The following is a 17,420-nucleotide window of genomic DNA, read 5'->3' as shown; positions in this document are numbered from 1 at the left end:
GATTATAGAAGGTAAAAGCTGTACCTTTTATAATTCATTCAACCAGCAGACCTGAAAGCGAAACAATTGCTTAAAGATTTAGTTTCTTTCATAAAAATAAGTTCATTATCTTTTATCTTTAAATTACTTGCTACATCATCTTTTTATTTAGATAGACACTTAATTAATGTCTAAAAATTAGCATTGGGAGTGGCCTATGGCCTAATTCTGCAGAAACTTGATATGAAATTTTGCAAAAACAAGTACGGTTCCACATGCTCCATCAACGTGCACACGTGCATAGGAATAAGGTATGGACTAAATTATACTCCTATGAACAATCTCAGTCCTGATCCCTGATAGCTATAGAATTAAAGCACGCACCTAATTACTCCTACATAAGCACCAAAACGTCACTTTATCGTGGATAGGATCGGGAATCTTGTAGTTTTCACGTCAACATAAGCAAATTTAATTCGTCATCTGGATCTTTGTAGTAAGTAGGGCAAAATTGCATGGAAAACAGTGAATCGGAAGGAAGGAACCTCTTTCAAATATCTTATCGGCCGTGTTTCCAAGGCTCCAAGTGCTTCCCTTCCCTATTTAAACCGCACCCATTTGCCTTACACTCCTCGTGTCAAGAACCCTGATACTTCAATAGGCTTCTAGCGTTACTGGCTGTGGCACCGAACTGAAGTTCTCTAGCAAGGAGAACCAAACCATGTCGAAGGAGGACGTGGCTGTCGAGACGGCCGAGGCGACCGCCGCCTCGAAGGCGCCGTACTGGGATCCGCCACCGGCTCCGCTGCTTGATATGAGCGAGCTGACAAAGTGGTCCCTGTACCGTGCGCTCATCGCCGAGTTCATGGCCACCCTCATCTTCCTGTACGTGAGCATCGCCACCGTCATTGGGTACAAGAGCCAGTCGTCTGCCGAAGCGTGCACCGGCGTCGGTTACCTCGGTGTCGCCTGGTCCTTCGGCGCCACCATCTTCGTCCTCGTCTACTGCACCGGCGGCGTCTCAGGCACGCACGTGCCATGCCAGCATACACATACTCATGCATGTGCGTATGGACGTTTGTACTGATGAGCTAGCATGCACGCAGGTGGGCACATAAACCCGGCGGTGACGTTCGGTCTGTTCGTGGGGCGGAAGCTGTCGCTGGTGCGCGCCGTGCTGTACATCGTGGCGCAGTGCCTGGGCGCCATCTGCGGCGTGGCCATCGTGAAGGGGATCATCAAGCACCCCTACGACCTTCTCGGCGGCGGCGCCAACACGGTGGCCGACGGGTTCTCCCTCGGGAGCGCGCTCGGCGCCGAGATCCTCGGCACGTTCGTCCTCGTGTACACCGTCTTCTCCGCCACCGACCCCAAGCGCACCGCGCGCGACTCCTTCATCCCCGTACGCTTGCCTCGACTCCTCGATCTCCACGCGTGTTCTTGTTACAAGTGTAATCTGTTGATACGCGGCAGTGCATGCGTGCAGGTGTTGGTGCCGCTGCCGATTGGGTTCGCGGTGTTCGTGGTGCACCTGGCGACCATACCGATCACCGGCACGGGCATCAATCCGGCGAGGAGCCTCGGCGCCGCCGTCCTGTACAACCAGCACAAAGCATGGAAAGACCACGTAAGATTTGTAAAAGTACGAACACTGTTCATTACTCAACGATTCGGAATTAATCGTCCATGCTGTATATGCGCAGTGGATCTTCTGGGTTGGTCCACTCATCGGAGCGACGGTGGCGGCGGTTTACCACAAGCTCGTACTGCGCGGGGAGGTCGCCAAGGCGCTCGGCTCCTTCAGGAGCACCAGCGCGACGGTGTGATGGAGCTGGGTGCGCGCGTGCATCCATGTCAACCGTGAACCCATCTCATTCGCCTTAAATCCGCATGGTCCATGCCCCAAACTTGTTTTTTCGTCGATTCGTCTCGTGTCGTCATGTATCGTCTAGTGTAATATTAGATTCATGCATGTAGCATGCACGCGTGCGAAATCTACTTGTTTTTTCATGTATGCGTACACATGTCAATTGGCACGTGTGGGCGTGTGTCTGTGGCCTCTGTTCTTGATCTGGGACTGTCCGTGAATAAGTGCCTGGTTATATATGTTCTGCCCTGTGGTCACTTGTGTTTAGCTGTACGGATATCGGGCGTTGAGCAGATTGTGTACACTGCTGCGGTAACAAATACATGTATGCACCTGCTTTTATAAATCGCACTACTATAAAAATAATTTAATAGAACATCTCCATACAGATATTTATTCGAAGCTGTCTGCGCAAATAATATCATATACGGTTATAAATTAGAATCGTCGTAAAAAATAATAAGAGTAGTTTTCACATGATAGGATGCTTTAATTCAGACGGTTCTCATTTGGAACCGTCTGAACTAATAACGCAATATAGACGTGTCTTAACTGGAGCGTTCCGCACTGCCCCGACGCAATGCCACGTCTTAACTGTATAGACCCAAAACCTTATCTAAACCGCTGCAAACTCATATCTGAGCGCCTCACCAGCTCTCTGCCCCCCTCAGATCTGGCCCCCTCCCTCCCCATCTCCAGCGGTCTCACCGTCGGGAGGGAGCGGGGCCTCATCGCCAAGGGCATACCTCGTCCTCCCCCGTCACCCCAACCGCCACGATGGACCAAGGACGAGGTCACCAACACTGACGTCTTTGATCGGTCGTTGTCCACCTTCCAGAGCTCAGTGTCCAGGAAAACCTCTGCCCGGTTCCCTGCCGCGCTGGGGAGGTACCACCTCTACATCTCCTATGTGTGCCCTAGGCGTCCTTGTGCCTCGCCTTCCTAAAGCTTAAGGGGCTAGACAACGCCATCAGCGTCACGGTAACTCACACTATCAGATGCCCTCTTATGTCCCATTTCATGGGTTCAGCCATCGATTGATTTCAATTTCTTGTTCGATTGCCTGTTCTCTATGTGTGTATGAATCGTAGGCGGTGAAGTCCATCTTTGAGAGGACCAGGGAGACTGACGACCATCTGACGACACCAAGAGCGTCAAAGAGCTCTACGAAATCGCCAGCACAAATTATATCAGGAAGCCAAGTGTTCCTGTGAGTCTGAACTCTGAAGCCCCTCTTTTCATTTCCGCTACAATAATTGGATTGATCAGATCTTGTTGCCAATCTCAGTGTAGGTCATGTGGGACAAGCATCTTAAGACTATGGTGAACAATGAGAGCTTGAGATCATCCGGATGCTCAACACAAGTTCAACAACATCGTAGAGAACTCTGGGCTGGATCTCTACCCGGCTCATCTCCAGGACTCCATCGATGAGATCAATGAGATGGTTTATGAAGGGGTAGAATTTTTTGTTGATTTCAAGGGGTAGATCTGTTGGATCTCTCCTACAATCTCACAGATCTGAATGGATCTGCTCACAGGCTTGTTCGTGTTCTCGTGGGAGAATCGTTGCTTATCGTGCTATCTTGTAATGCTCTGGTTGTGTTTTTTCTTACAAGATTTGTTGTCTGCTCTATGCTACTTGATATGTTCTTACTTCTTACTATTAAGTATGCGATTGTTAATGCGAAAGAAGCGCAGCAAGCAATCGTGGTGGGCACTGAACTTGTAGCTCCCCGTGGCAGGGCATAATTTTATTTTTTATTTTGGGTATTTTTGTGTTAGTACAGACGGTTCTAAACTACGAACCGTTTGTACTATTTCTAGTTCACAGACGGCTCGAAGTTTGGAACGATATGTGATTTTCCTTAGTACAGATGACTTTATTTATGAGTCGTTTGTATAAATCTTTTGTATATATGGTTCAAAATAAATCTGTATAAATTTGATTTGTATAGACTTTTTTTTTTACATATGGTTCAATAAAACGTCTCGTACAAGATTACGAACTGTCTGTACAAATATATTCTCTAATAGCGTCGATTACAAAGTCAACGCTCTCCATCGACCCTGATGCACGTCTCAATACTAGTAGCAGCTAGCTCTTGCAAACCATGGCAAGAAATGGTCCAGGTCAACCATCACAAACATTTGGTCCACTACACGCCATGCGCTACATCACAAGATCAATCACAGCAAACCAATCAGCTAAGCAACAGGCCGATCACGGCGACGCATGACATCCGCACCACCTCCGGCCACGCGAGCCGTCGTATTGACGACGCGCCGGCGGAGCCCGTGGGGGGTGGCGGCGGCGGCAAGGTCGGCGGCGGGGGTGGGGGCGGCGGCGGCGGCGGCGACGCGGCGACGGCCACGGCGAACTTCATGCCGCCGAGGCAGTGCCCCGGGACGTTGCAGATGAAGTAGTAGTCCCCCGGCACGGTGAGGTTGACGAGGTCGTGGCCCGACGCCCAGACGCGCATGGTCTGGTTCGCCGGCTCGCACGTCCGGAACGCGTCCTGCGTCACCCGGTACACGTCGTGCTGCTCCGCCACGTAGTTGAACACTGCGGCTCAAGCAGATCGCAAGTATGAAAACAAGATAAAAACAGCGATATTTGTAGGGAACATGGTCGCCGTGGCGTACGTACCTAGCGTGTCGCCGGCGGTGAAGTTGTACTTCTGCGACCAGGTGAGGTAGTTGGAGCCGATAGTCCACCCTTCGGAGTCGCCGACCGTGTACTCCGTTGCGCCGGCGCCGTGGTGTCGAGCTGCTGCTGCTAGGAGGAGGAGGAGGATGGTGCCTGCCATGGTTGATGCAAGTGAGGAGCCTACCATGATTGGCTGGGATCGAGACGAACTGTTAGGGATGACAGGCGACTTTGGGATTGGTTTGCTGCATATAAACTACCTTGATTGGAGTCTATGCTTCCGTGAGCTGTTGCAAGGTTGGCTTGGTCATCGGTTGCATCCACTGGCATCACTAAGCCCTGTTTTATTAATGTATGCTCCATAAATTTACTCCTGCTGTTCGGTGAAGTCTTGCCCCCTTTGGGTATGCCTCTGACTGATTATGGCCGTGCTCAGGTATGCGTACCTGGTCAAAGTCTACTGCTTGCCGCAGTGGATGGAGATTGGAGGCTGCTGCTCTTTTTTCACCTGCCTCGATCGAAACTGGGCTTATCGTCCCAACAGAGCCTGGGCTCACAGTCGCCGAGCGAGGGCACTGACTCACTTTCTCCCGACACGGGCCTCCTCCATCCAGCACGTCGACCGCCCTCCTCTTCACTCCCCCCCCCCCCACCCTCGCCGGGCAAAGTGGTGGGCTGTGCTGTTGGGGTGTGTGGGCCGGAAGGACCAACAACCCAGGGCAGCGACTGGCTTCGGCAATTCGGCGGCCGCTTCCGTGTCGTGCCGTGCGCGTCAATTGAGCCGCGCGACGGCACGGCATGCGTGCTTGCCCACATGTCGCGTCATGGTGATGGTGTGGCCTAGTAAGACATCTTTAACGGATTCATGTAAAAATTAAGATTTTTTTTCCGAAGAGATTTTCGTTTTGTTTAGCGTTTTAACAATTTTTTTACGGTTCTTATTATGAAGAGATTCTCGAGGTCATTCTTTTCAGAACGGAATTCTCTCTACTTTTTCTTTAGAAATCCCTTCGAAAGTAAGCTGTTGAAGATGATAGAAAAAAAGAGAATGAGAATGAAGAGGGGAATCGGGAAGGGAACGAAATGAAGAAAATATGGTTAGAGATAGTCTAAGTAAGAGTAAAGGTCTGCTTGGCGGACCTGCTACACCAGTTCTCGTAATAGAATATGAGAAACTAAGTTAAAATAAATATTAATTTATAGCTGATGAATGATTGATAAGGTTATTAATTTGTTTGTTGACTTTTTTATTATATAAGCATGTCTATGTATTACAATTATGATCATGATTAATCAAATGTGCAGAAAAAATTGAGTTGGCATTTTTGTCTCTAAGTCTAAAAAAATTTACCTCACCGGATAGTCTGACGTCCAGTGAAATAAACATGTCGGATGGTTCGACGCTCAGAAAGATTTCTTGCTGGAGAGTTCACCAGAATAATTGTTCCACGGAGGTTGCAAAATAGGGTGACTAGTACATTTATAGTCACAGGATAGTCTAATGATGGAGGAGTATACACCGGATGCTTCGCCAGAGAATTTAGTCAGAATTACAAGCGTCGGATGGTTCGGTGCTCAGAAGGAGTGTATATCGAATCATCCGGTGCTCACGATTTTTATGGGATATGTTTTAAATTGATAATTCTGATTTTTAACTAACTTAAGATGGAGTTAGAGATACGTGTTTGCTTATTTCATATTACGCAGTGATTGATGTAACTTGACGATCGATGGCGGGATGATCGAAACTAAGCGACGTGCTTGGTGCTGAACGATCAAGGAGACCAGACGAAGTCAAGGGTGATTCTCATTGTATACATGGAGAGCAAGCAAAAGCATGAAAAGGTGGATGAAGACATCGTGTTAACAAAATCAAGCGAAATGGACGCCGGTGCAGGTGACAAGGCGGCCCGAGGGATCGAGAGTGGGAGAGACTTGCTAACGGTCAAGATCGCAAGATGGAGTACACGTGTTAACGTCGGATCGTTCGCTTAAGGTATAAGCAAGTGATGGTGAGTCATACTTTGAGAAGCATACAATGCAGTTTCGTGGTTTGTCCTCAAAATCATAGGAAGGAGGGATGCACATGGTATCATCGTGAAGCTTGCGTCGAGACGAAGCTGAGTTATGAAGGCGCCACGGCCGTCCGATGGATGAAAAAAAGATAGATGAAAATACCCTCGATGGTAAGTATAAGTGTATTGAAAGATAGTGCTATTTTAGGAACAACCTAGAAAAAATAGGAGTCAAGAAATCTAGGCTATAAATAGAAAGCAGGGCTAGTTGAGCCATTTGAGCCATCCATTTGAGAGTTGTGTGCTAGAGTTTTAGAAGAGGGAGATGGGAGTGCTTAGCCTATGTATTAAGTGAGAGCTTTGTAAGAAATGAAGTTTATGTTTCTTCTTGTGCTTGTATTTATCTTCTTATAGTTTCTCTCTATCGGTTCCTTGTATGGTTGTGAGATTTTCATTTTTTATTGTGATTTTTGTTTTGGTTTGAGAGCTGAAAATTTTCACCATGTTGAAATAGTTCTTCTTATTGTTAGAGACATAAAATTCATATTCAGAATTGATCTTAAATTCCCTTACCTCTAAAACATCAGCTTAAAGAGTTTCTTCACCTGGTAACTATCTCCTTGGATTTAAATATTCCTTTCTCTAATTGCAAGCTTTTGTGTGTGATGACGTATGAATTGGTTTTTAATGGAACCTAGTATTCAATTTCATTCATGAGAGTCATGTTTTCTTAGAGGATCTTTTGGTGCAACGTATTTCTCTTGAGTTTTTGCTTTCGCTCTTTGTTTTAAGGTGCGTTAGTGAGAAAATAGGAAAATGTCATACAATAATTTGGTGAGACGCCTATTCATCCCTCTCTGATCACCATTTTCAGTCCTACAATTGGTATCAAAACCAAGTTTGATCACGTATTGACCTTAACTGACTTTGTGATCCGTATGCCACAATGGAGAGACATACGAAAATCCCTTTCTTTGAAGGTCATGATTTTTCGTACTGAAAGATGCGCATGAAGACTTATCTCTTAAACCAATAAAGTGTTATACGGGAGGTTGTAGATTCCAACTATGAGATTTCTATCACTTGCACTTCTCAAGCCCAGATTGAACAATATGAAGCAGCCAACAAGACCAAAAATGTATTGTTCACCAGCCTGAGTCGTAGTGAGTTTGATAGAGTTTAGCATCTCCGTATAGCTTGGGAGATTTGTTTCACTCTTAGTGTCTTTTATGAGTGCACTAACCAAATCAAAGCTAGGTATCATAGCACATACGATCAAGAATATCATATGTCTGTGCAAGAACCCCAAAAAGTATCTGGATGCTATGTTTTCAATATTTGATGTAATTGTTAGCAACCTTAGATCCAGTAGGATTTTGTCTTATTATGACCATAAGAGAGCTATCAAGCTTCTCTATGCTCTTGACCATAACATATGGAAAGTAAAAATATCTAGCATTGAGGAGTCATCTAATTATAATACATTGACATATGGTGAACTCTTTCAGCAAGCTAAAATCTACAGATATAGCCAAGATGTATAGAATAGGTTGAGGAAACCCCCTGTCTCAGAATATGGTGTTGGTGTTAGGACCTAGGAGTGGTAGTCGGGCTAGAGTTGATCTTTCTTGTGCTATCCCCTCAACTGGTGGATTTGTTTTACCTTTCTTGATCTCTATTACAGAGGAGCAGATGAATGTGCTTGATGATGAGAATCTTGCCTTATTGTCAAGAAGTTCACTCGCTTCTACAACAACTGACGAGACCGAATGAGAGGTAGTTCTCGTGCTTGTTTTGACTGTGGTGACACCACTCAGTTCAAGGTAGACTATCCCAAACACAGGAAGAAGGAAGACCACAACCATGACCACGACAAGCACAAGAAGAACAAAAAACCTTTGTTCAAAAACCACGGCAAGATGATCAAGAAGGCGACCAAGGCGGCATCACGGGCTTTTGTGGTGGCTCTTAGCGACATTGACACTTTCTCAAGCGAGGATGAGAGCTCAAAGAAGGAGAAGCAGCTCGTGAAGAATAAGAAGAAGGACAAGGGCTACAGACCTTTGCTTCATGGTGGATGACAACAACAACAAGAAGAACCTCGAGCTTGATCCCTCTGAGGTATTGCCTTCCTACGATCAGCTTTCTGCTCAGATTGATACCTTGAATGATACTCTTGTTAGCCAGGATATGTTACTTAAGAAATGGTCCGTGAGTCAAAGGAGCTTACGTCTATGTATGAGTCTATGTCGATTGAGGATGCTCTGCTTAGGCTAGAACAAAAGATGAGAAATGTGAGAGTTGTTTGGTTGTCATGACTAAACTTTTCGATCTTCAGACTCTGCATGCTCAAGTTACCAGTCGGTTTGAGACTGTTGAGAAGAAGCTCCTTGAGTAGGAGTCTAAACTTACTCTTTTAGGCGCTTCCAAGAATTGTCCTTTGCTCACAAAGGATGTTGAAGTAAAAGCTAAGCGTATTCAAGAACTAGAGTCTAGATTGGAGAACACTGTGTGTTCTAAGGATGTGCAGTCAAATTGTTTCACCTGCATAGTCTTTAAAGATAAACTCAGCTAGGTAAAAGGGCAAGTTCAGAGGCTAATGGTCGAGAATGAGTATCTTATTTCTCTTATGCAAAAATACTTAGAAGGTAAGGGCAAAATGGATTTGATCTTGTTCAAGATCAAGATGTGTGCCGATAAGTCAGGTTTGGCTCTCGGGTTGGGTTTTGAGAGGGTGACTTACAATAGAGTTGGTAAGACTATTTTCACCACACATACTACACTATAAACTGAAAAGTCCAAGATCAATGTCACACCACAACCCATAAAGAAGAATCTCACACCATAACTCACCAAGAAGAAACCCACACCACAACCAAAGAGAGCTCCACAACCTCAGATGATAACTCATTTGAGAGAGTCTAGAGTGACCGGCAATCAAGTTCCTGAGAGACGCAACCATTGCACCTACTACCAGAGAGAGGATCATCTAGTTGGGTTTTACTTTCGCCGTATGAGAGACGAGCAGCATGAGTGAGAGTGGAGTACTCTAAACATGTACCACCCCTCTTTTGGTGTACATGAGCATTTTCCTCGCTCTTACTTATGAGGTTTTGACGCTCCTCAGTTTCCTCCTAGAGATGGTGACCAGCGTGGATCTTACTATCATTCATATGATTTTGGTTCACGTGTCAGGAGCTTTGAGTTACAACGCTTTGGTAGACCATATTTTTTTCATCATGGTACTCAGCGTGAGAGTGTTGATTTGCATGCACATATTTTTACTGCTTCAGAGCGGATGATCCAGTACTGGATTCCCAAGAAGTTTCTATCTAATCCCAGTACTGAGCCATCCACCTACTATTCTTCTCTTATATAGGTGACAGCCGAAAGCTTGGAGAACAAGTAGCTCATTGACTCCAGTTGTTCACTCCATATAACCGAAGATTTATCATGGTTCTTCAGACTCACCCCAACGAAGCAACACGAGTACATCACATTCGTGGATGATAGGAAAGGTAGAGTAAATGCCAAATATATGGTCAAGATAAATGAGAGTTTCACTCTCAAAGATGTGGCCTTGGTGGAGTATCTGGGATATAATTTTCTTTCTGTATTTCAGTTATTGGATGAGAACTTGGAAGTATGCTTCAAACGTGATGCTTCTCGAGTTCTTGATTCTTTAGGCGCTTTGATTTGCCAGATTTCTCGGATTGGGAGAGTTTTTTTAGCCGATTTTTCTGAGTCTTTTGGTTCTTCTCGGTGTTTAATTGTTCAACCCTCTTCCGATCTTTGGATGTGGCATATGAGGCTATGACACATGAGTTTTGATTCATTCTCTCGTTTGAGGGCTCTTGGCTTGATCTGAGGATTGTCCAAGCTCAAGTTTGAGAAGAACCTTATTTGTGCTCTTTATCGGTATGGTAAGATGATTTTTTCTTCTCACCCAATAATCAATCTGGTGATGACTGAACGACCGAGAAAACTTTTACATATGGACACTATTGGTCCATCCCGAGTTCATCTGGCAGGTGAGAAGTGATATGTACTTATCATTATTGACGATTACTCTCTCTATTCTTTGTTGTTATTTCTTGTGAGCAAGGATGAAGTGTTCTCACATTTTTAGAACTTATCTTTGAGATTGTTCAAGGAACTTTTTGATACATTGAAAGCAATTCACAGTGATAATGACACCGAGTTTAAGAACTATCTCTTTGATACTTTCTGCCTTGAACATAGTATTGGGTATCAATTTTTTCCCCACATCAGCAGAATAGCGAGGTAGAAAGGAAGAATCAAACGTTGATTGAGATGGCTAGGACGATGTTTGATGTGCATATGACTCATAGAAAGTTTTGGGCAAAATTTATTAGCACAACTTGCTATATCTCCAATCGGATATTCTTGCATTCGATTTTGAATTTGACTTCTTATGAATTACGCTTTGGGAGGAAGCAGAAGATTTCACATCTGAGAGTATTTGGTTGTCGTTGTTTTATCCTAAAACGAGACAATCTTGATAAGTTCGAGTCGCATTCTTCCGATGGGATTTTCTTAGGGTCTTCTATTTATGGTCATGCTTACATGATTTATAATCTTGACACTAATATCATCATGGAGTCCTATGATATGACCTTTGATGAATCACCCCTTTGTGTTAGCCCTGTTCTTGAGTGTGCGGGTGATCAAGGGACGGGTCAAAGCATATTTGTAGATGACGATCTTCTAGCTCTCGGTGATGATGAGGATGATCCACTATTTCCTACTATCACACATGCTACCGAGTTGGCTCTTGTTTCTTCAACACCGACATAGGATTCTGCAGCCTCTACTTCTACTTCAGCCGCTTTCAAGCCTGCACCAGCAACATTTGAGGGGGAGATTGTCTCATAACGCAAGGTTGCTCAACACATTCAGCGGAGATATCCCCCACAATTGATGATTGGTGACATTGGCGAAAGGGTAGTGAGGTCCAAATCTGCTCAACATGCTCATTTCACTGATTTTACATTTGTTGCTTCTTTTGAGCCTCATGATATTGGACACACTCTTTCTGATTCAAATTGGGTCAATGTTATGCATGAAGAACTAGAAAACTTTGAGAGAAATCAAGTTTGGGTCCTTATGGAACCAACCATAAATATTCATACCATAGGCACAAAGTGGGTCTTTAAGAACAAACGTGGGGAGGATGGGTCTGTAGTTAGAAACAAAGCTAAACTTATGGCCTAGGATTTCACTCATAGAGGGGATAGACTTTGGAGATACCTTTGCACCAGTAGCTAGACTAGAAGCTATTAGGATCTTCCTTGCATTTGCGGCTTTCCAGTGTTTCAGGTTGTACAAATAGATGTCAAGAGTGCTTTCCTAAATGGGTTCATAAAGAAAGAGGTCTATGTCAAGAAAATCCAAAGTATTGAGCACCCCAAATACGTATATCGAGTATATAAGTTTCAGAAGGCTTTGTATGTGCTTAAGCAAGCACCTAGAGCTTGATATGATAGATTTAAGTCCTTCTTGTTAGAGCATGGGTATATGATGGAGTCGATTGATAAAATATTGTTCACTTTTAGGCATGGCAATAATTTCCTACTTGTTCAGATGTACGTGAATGATATTATTTTTTTATGGTTCTTCTCATTCACTTGTAGCCAAGTTTGTAGAAACTATGAGTAGAGAATTCGAGATGTCGATGATGGGCGATCTCAACTTATTCCTTGACCTTCGAATCAAGCAATGCAAGTAAGGTACATTCGTCTACCAAGCGAAATACACTAAGGATTTGTTTAAGAAGTTCGACATGAGCGATGCGAAGTCATTGGCGACACTGATGATTGGCTCCCTCATGTACCTGACGGTGACAAGACCAGACGTCCACTTTGTCATTTGCGTGTGTACCCGCTTCCAAGCATCACCAAGGACATCTCATCGCCAAGCAGTGAAGCACGTCTTGAGATATCTCAAACACACCCTTGAGTATGATCTTTGATTTTCTGTATCCTCTTCACTTTCTCTTTGAGGTTTTTCGGATGTCGACTTTGCTAGTTGTAGAATTGATAGGAAGAGTACATCTGGTATTTGTCGTTTCTTAGGTACATCTCTTGTTTGTTGATCTTCTCGCAAGTAATCTAGTATTGCACAGTCAACTGCTGAAACTAAATATGTTATTGTTTTCAAATTTTGTGGATGGTTGCTATTTTGAGAGATTTTGAGTTAAATTTTAATAGTATGTCACTTTTGTGTGACAACACCAATACCATAAGCTTAGCCAATAACTCAGTCCAACACTCCAGAACCAAATACATAAATGTGAGATTTCACTTTTTGCGAGACCATAATAAGAAGTGAGATATTGACTTGAGATACATAGACACCAAACACCAGCTTACCAATATCTTCACCTAATCTCTAGATGCATCCAAGTTTGCTTTTCTGAGGGGAGAGCTTAGAGTGTGACATCTCTATAGTATTATGTGAGGAGGAATTATCTTTGTACGTACACTATCTTATTATTGTTGTATTTGCATTACATCTCATCTTGTAAGATAATTATAGTAGTTGATCTTTAACTGGTTTATCTTTAGCATTTTCAATTGCTAGTCTTGAATTTGGGCTAATTTGAGTAGTTATGCGGAACAATTTTTTAATTTTAGGCTTTTCTTAATACTTTTATATACAACATTTCAAGCAAGATAGCTTTCCTAAAGATGACATTTGATAATTTTATGAATCATATAGACTATGAAATGCTACATTTATTAGTTACCATGTTCGTAATTGCTTTGGCTTAGTCGATGCTAGTTTGATGAATATTTTGCTCTAAGCTTTTTGGTTCAAGATAGTGGATTAGAAAACATTGCACTATGTTTATGTTTTTATCATATGTTTAGTTCATGATAGAACCTTGGTGGAACATGTGTTCCTTATATCGCAAAGACACTACTTGACTTGATCTCGTGAAAAACTTGATAATTTGTGTCATTTGAATACTCTTGAACAATCAAGTTTCTTGTACTAAGATGTGATCCAATACTGTTGCCTTGAAGCCTTGAGGTGTTTGTCATACCCAGTCGTGTGACACTTTGCTTGGATAAAAGATAATTTGAGGATAAAATAAATTATAAAGAAATGTGCCTTAATGTTCTATTTTATAAGAACTTGATCTAACTAAGTCTTGATTTCATATGTTAGCGTTTACAAAGTTTATTGTCATGAATACTTGTTTGCCTAGTTCGATATTGCAGTTTTTTAGTTCTTAATACTTGTATTGTCTAGGCATGAATGGATGCTTATGCAGTGGTCATTTTTATCATGATTCAGCTATATGAATTTAAATGTGCCAATAATTCTTAAGGGTTAACTTATATAGCTTCATACTCTTGTGACACTGTATCTTTTTGAACCTTTATACAATTGTGAGCTCCCCATTCTACTCTTCATAGCCCTTTGATGTTTCTAGTTTTTGTAAATACTTTGTGGTATACTTGTAAAAGCTTATTAGGTTTACATGTCCATGCATTACATGATATTTTTATCCTTGATATTTGCATTGGCAAATGGGGAGAAAATATGCACTAAGTTTTTGGGGAGAAAATATGTACCAAGCCACAAAGAATAATTTTGCATAATGAAAAGAGAAATTATGCATGTACCAAGGGGGAGCATTTGCTCTGGTGCATTTGAGCCTTTATTGAGCTTTTTTTGTTTTTTGCTTGCCTTTGCTTTTCTTTGGACTTTTACAATCTTTCTTGTGTCAAGTGATCCTTGTTACTCTTTCCTTTAGTTTTTGTCACTTGGATGAGCTTCTCTTGTTGAATTTCTTTAAACCAAAAATCTTTGTGCTTTGACAGATGTCAATGCACTCATCAAGGGGGAGATTGAGAAACGAAGTTAAAATGTGTCTTGGTTTATAATGTGATGAGTGATTAAGAAGTTTGTTGATTTAGTTTGATGATTTTTAGGATTGCATGAGCATGTTTATGTATTGCAATTATGATCATGACTAGTCAAATGTACAGAGAAAATGGAGTTGTAATTTTTGTCTTTGAGTCCAAAAAATTTGCCTCACCGGATGGTTCGACGTCCAGTAAAATGAACACATCGGATGGTCCGGCGCTTAGGATGATTTCTCGTCAGAGAATTCACCAGAGCAATTGTTGCAAAGTGGTTGCAAAATAGGGTGACTGGTACAGTTGTACTCACCGGATGGTCCGGCGATAGAGGAGTGTACACTAGATGCTTCCTCGGACGATTTTCCAATGGTGTCAGAATTACAAACGTCGGATGGTCCGGTGCTTAGAAGATGTGTACATCGGATCGTTCGGTATTTATGATTTTTCTAGGATATGCTTTAAACTAAAAATTCTTATTTTTAACTAACTTGAGATGGAGTTGGAGATACGTGCTTGCTTTTTTCATTGTGTGCAGGTGATGGATGTAACTTGATGGTCGATAGTGAGATGGTCTGGGCTAAGCGATGTGCTTGGTGCCAGACGATCAAGGAGGCTGGCCGGAGTTAAGGATGATTCTAGTTGTACATTTGGAGAGCAAGGAAAGCGTGGAAAGATGCATGAAGATTACGTGCTGACGAAGTCGAGCGAAAGGGATGCTGGTGCAAATAACAAGGCAGCCTGAGAGATCAGGAGTGAGAGAGACTTGCTAGCGATTAAGATCATAAGACGGAGTATACGTGTCGACATCAGATAGCTTGCTTAAGATGTAAGTAAGTGGTGGTGAGTCACATTTTGAGAAGCGTGCAAGGCGGTTTCGCAGTTTGGCCTCAAAATCGTAGGAAGTAGGAGTGCACGTGGTATCATCGCGAAGTTTGGGTCGAGACGAAGCTGAGTTATGAAGGCGTCACAATTGTTTGATGGTTGAGGAAAAAGATGGACAGAAATAACCTCAGTGATAGGTAGGAGTGTATTGAAAGATATATATATTTTGTGCATAATCTAGAAAACTTATGGGTCAAGGAACCTATACTATAAATAGAGGGGAGTGCTGGTTGATCCTTTTGAGCCATCTATTTGAGAGTTATGTGTTAGAGTTTTAGAAGAGGGAGAGATGAGTGTTTAGCCTATGTATAAGGTGAAAAACTTTATATATAAAAACATTTTGTAATCCATCGGAAATAGGATGTTCCTCTGTAATAAATGAAGTTTATGTTTCATCTTATGCTTGTATCTATCTATTTCTAGTTTTTCTCTATTAGCTCACTTGCTTGGTTGCAAGTTTTTCAATTTTTATGGTGATTTTTATTTTGGTTTGAGAGCTGAAATTTTTTACCATGTTAAAGTGATTCTTCTTGTTGCTAGAGACATAAATTCACATTCATAATTTATCTTGAATTTTCTTACCTCTAAAACATCAACTTGAAGAATTTCTTCATCCGGTGACTATCTCATTGGATTTAAGTGTTTCTTTCTCTAATTGCAAGTTTTTATGTGCGATGACGCATGCATTGGTTTTTAATAGAACATAGTGTTCAATTCCATCCACAAAAATCATGCTTTCTTAGATGATCTTTTGATGTAACATGTTTCTCTTGAGTTTTTACTTTCGCTCTTTGTTTTGAGTTGTGTTGGGTGAGAAAATAGAAAAATATCATTTAAAAATTTGGTGAGTCACGTATTCATCCTTCTCTAGTCAACATTCTCAGTCCTACAGAATCAGTGGGAGCTATACTAAATATCTATTTATAGTTTTCAGCTCTTAAAGTGATTTCGTGGATATGATTTTCTAAAATTAATTAGATGTTGGGAGCTGAAAAAATCAGTTTTACTTGCTTTACTTTTCTCACATAATATTTTCCACTATAGAGTTTACACTAAAAAAAATCATTTTCAACCATAAAAAATATTTTTAAGAATCACGTACCCATAGAATTTAGATAAGAGTGGCTTTACCAAACATGCACTATCTGATTTTGGATGCATGCAAACGCTGTTGGGTTTGTCACTTTATCCGCAAGAACCGGGGCTTTGTGGAAAACTCAGAGGTTGCGCGTTAAGCAAAAACAACAGGGATGGGTTACGACAGCATACCTTGTAACTTTCTGTGAGGGGGAAAAATGATTTTGGTCCATCAAACAAGACAGGGTTCCGCTCACGAGCATAGAAGCTACGCACTATGTGCTTACTGCTTAACTTCCACGTAACCTCTCCTAAGGCACGGTGTGACCTCTTCAGTGGATACTCACCTACTCAGATCGCTGTCGACGCGCGCATCTGTTACCGGTTACTCATTGGCGATAGCGAAACCTTCTTGGTTACTATATTTATCATGTAAATACATAAGAATGCATTGGACTTCCACTGCAAATTAATTGTCGCTCACCATGTATTTGACCATTTTTACTAGGAAAATTAGTCTGGGGGCACTATTTTTCGTGAAATTGGTTGTAGAATATTGTAATTTTTTTCAGTCGCTAAACAGTGTCCTGCATACAAGAATTTTTTTTTAACATTGACCTACAGGCATGACACGTTTTATTAGTGTCGTGTAGATAAATTACCCATGGTACTAGAATCTAATAAAAAAAATCATGTATCTAGATAAAGTCATAGGGTATTTAAGATTAAGGACAGTAGAGTTAAACATCTGCACTATCAAACTAGTATACTCCTATATGATAGGCTAATTGAACCTGAATTTTACAAGATAATCAATTGACAACTACTTGTATATATCCGCAAAACTTCCTGCTTTTTTCTACAACATGCAGGCATGCAGCAACACAAGCAAGGCAAGGCATAGTATAATCGAAGCTCACCGGCAACACAACCTGTGGCCGCGCCCTCGCTGCCTTTTGCCGCCGTGCTATCCCGTCGCGGCACACGTCTCTCGCAAGCGCCAGCCCGAGCCAACTCCACACGGGGTGAAAATCCTATGAGACAGGTCTCCAGCC

The 17,420-nt window shown here is 42.4% G+C and overlaps 2 protein-coding genes and 1 pseudogene across 2 annotated transcripts; 2 read left to right on the top strand and 1 right to left on the bottom strand.

Moving 5' to 3' along the window:
• Positions 1 to 613: 613 nt before the first annotated feature.
• Positions 614 to 2,090, top strand: LOC133901651 (probable aquaporin PIP2-7). The gene is made up of 4 exons (XM_062343086.1): positions 614 to 1,004; positions 1,086 to 1,381; positions 1,466 to 1,606; positions 1,683 to 2,090. Exons 1-4 carry the CDS (start codon positions 701 to 703, stop codon positions 1,803 to 1,805), a joined length of 864 nt encoding a protein of 287 aa, XP_062199070.1. The 5' UTR covers positions 614 to 700; the 3' UTR covers positions 1,806 to 2,090.
• A 140-nt stretch (positions 2,091 to 2,230) lies between these two features.
• Positions 2,231 to 3,584, top strand: LOC133901652 (glutathione S-transferase omega-like 2; annotated as a pseudogene).
• A 264-nt stretch (positions 3,585 to 3,848) lies between these two features.
• On the bottom strand, positions 3,849 to 4,886 carry LOC133901829 (mavicyanin-like). The gene is made up of 2 exons (XM_062343344.1): positions 4,497 to 4,886; positions 3,849 to 4,412 (listed from the first exon to the last, which is right to left on the bottom strand). The coding sequence occupies exons 1-2, from the start codon at positions 4,681 to 4,683 to the stop codon at positions 4,051 to 4,053; spliced, it is 549 nt and encodes a 182-aa protein (XP_062199328.1). The 5' UTR covers positions 4,684 to 4,886; the 3' UTR covers positions 3,849 to 4,050.
• Between the last annotated feature and the right edge of the window lie 12,534 nt (positions 4,887 to 17,420).

The sequence above is a fragment of the Phragmites australis genome, chromosome 20 (genome assembly GCF_958298935.1).
Source record: "Phragmites australis chromosome 20, lpPhrAust1.1, whole genome shotgun sequence".
In the NCBI taxonomy this organism is placed as follows: domain Eukaryota; kingdom Viridiplantae; phylum Streptophyta; class Magnoliopsida; order Poales; family Poaceae; genus Phragmites; species Phragmites australis.
This window is presented reverse-complemented; position numbering and strand designations above follow the sequence as displayed.

Bases quoted from the DNA above. Each gene is read 5' to 3' on its own strand.
- LOC133901651 (XM_062343086.1), top strand. From the start codon at position 701: ATGTCGAAGGAGGACGTGGCTGTCGAGACGGCCGAGGCGACCGCCGCC. The intron at 1,382-1,465 runs GTACGCTTGCCT...GCATGCGTGCAG, and splicing joins CGCGCGACTCCTTCATCCCC to GTGTTGGTGCCGCTGCCGAT. The intron at 1,607-1,682 runs GTAAGATTTGTA...GTATATGCGCAG, and splicing joins ACAAAGCATGGAAAGACCAC to TGGATCTTCTGGGTTGGTCC.
- LOC133901829 (XM_062343344.1), bottom strand. From the start codon at position 4,683: ATGGTAGGCTCCTCACTTGCATCAACCATGGCAGGCACCATCCTCCTC. The intron at 4,413-4,496 runs GTACGTACGCCA...CTTGAGCCGCAG, and splicing joins CACCGCCGGCGACACGCTAG to TGTTCAACTACGTGGCGGAG.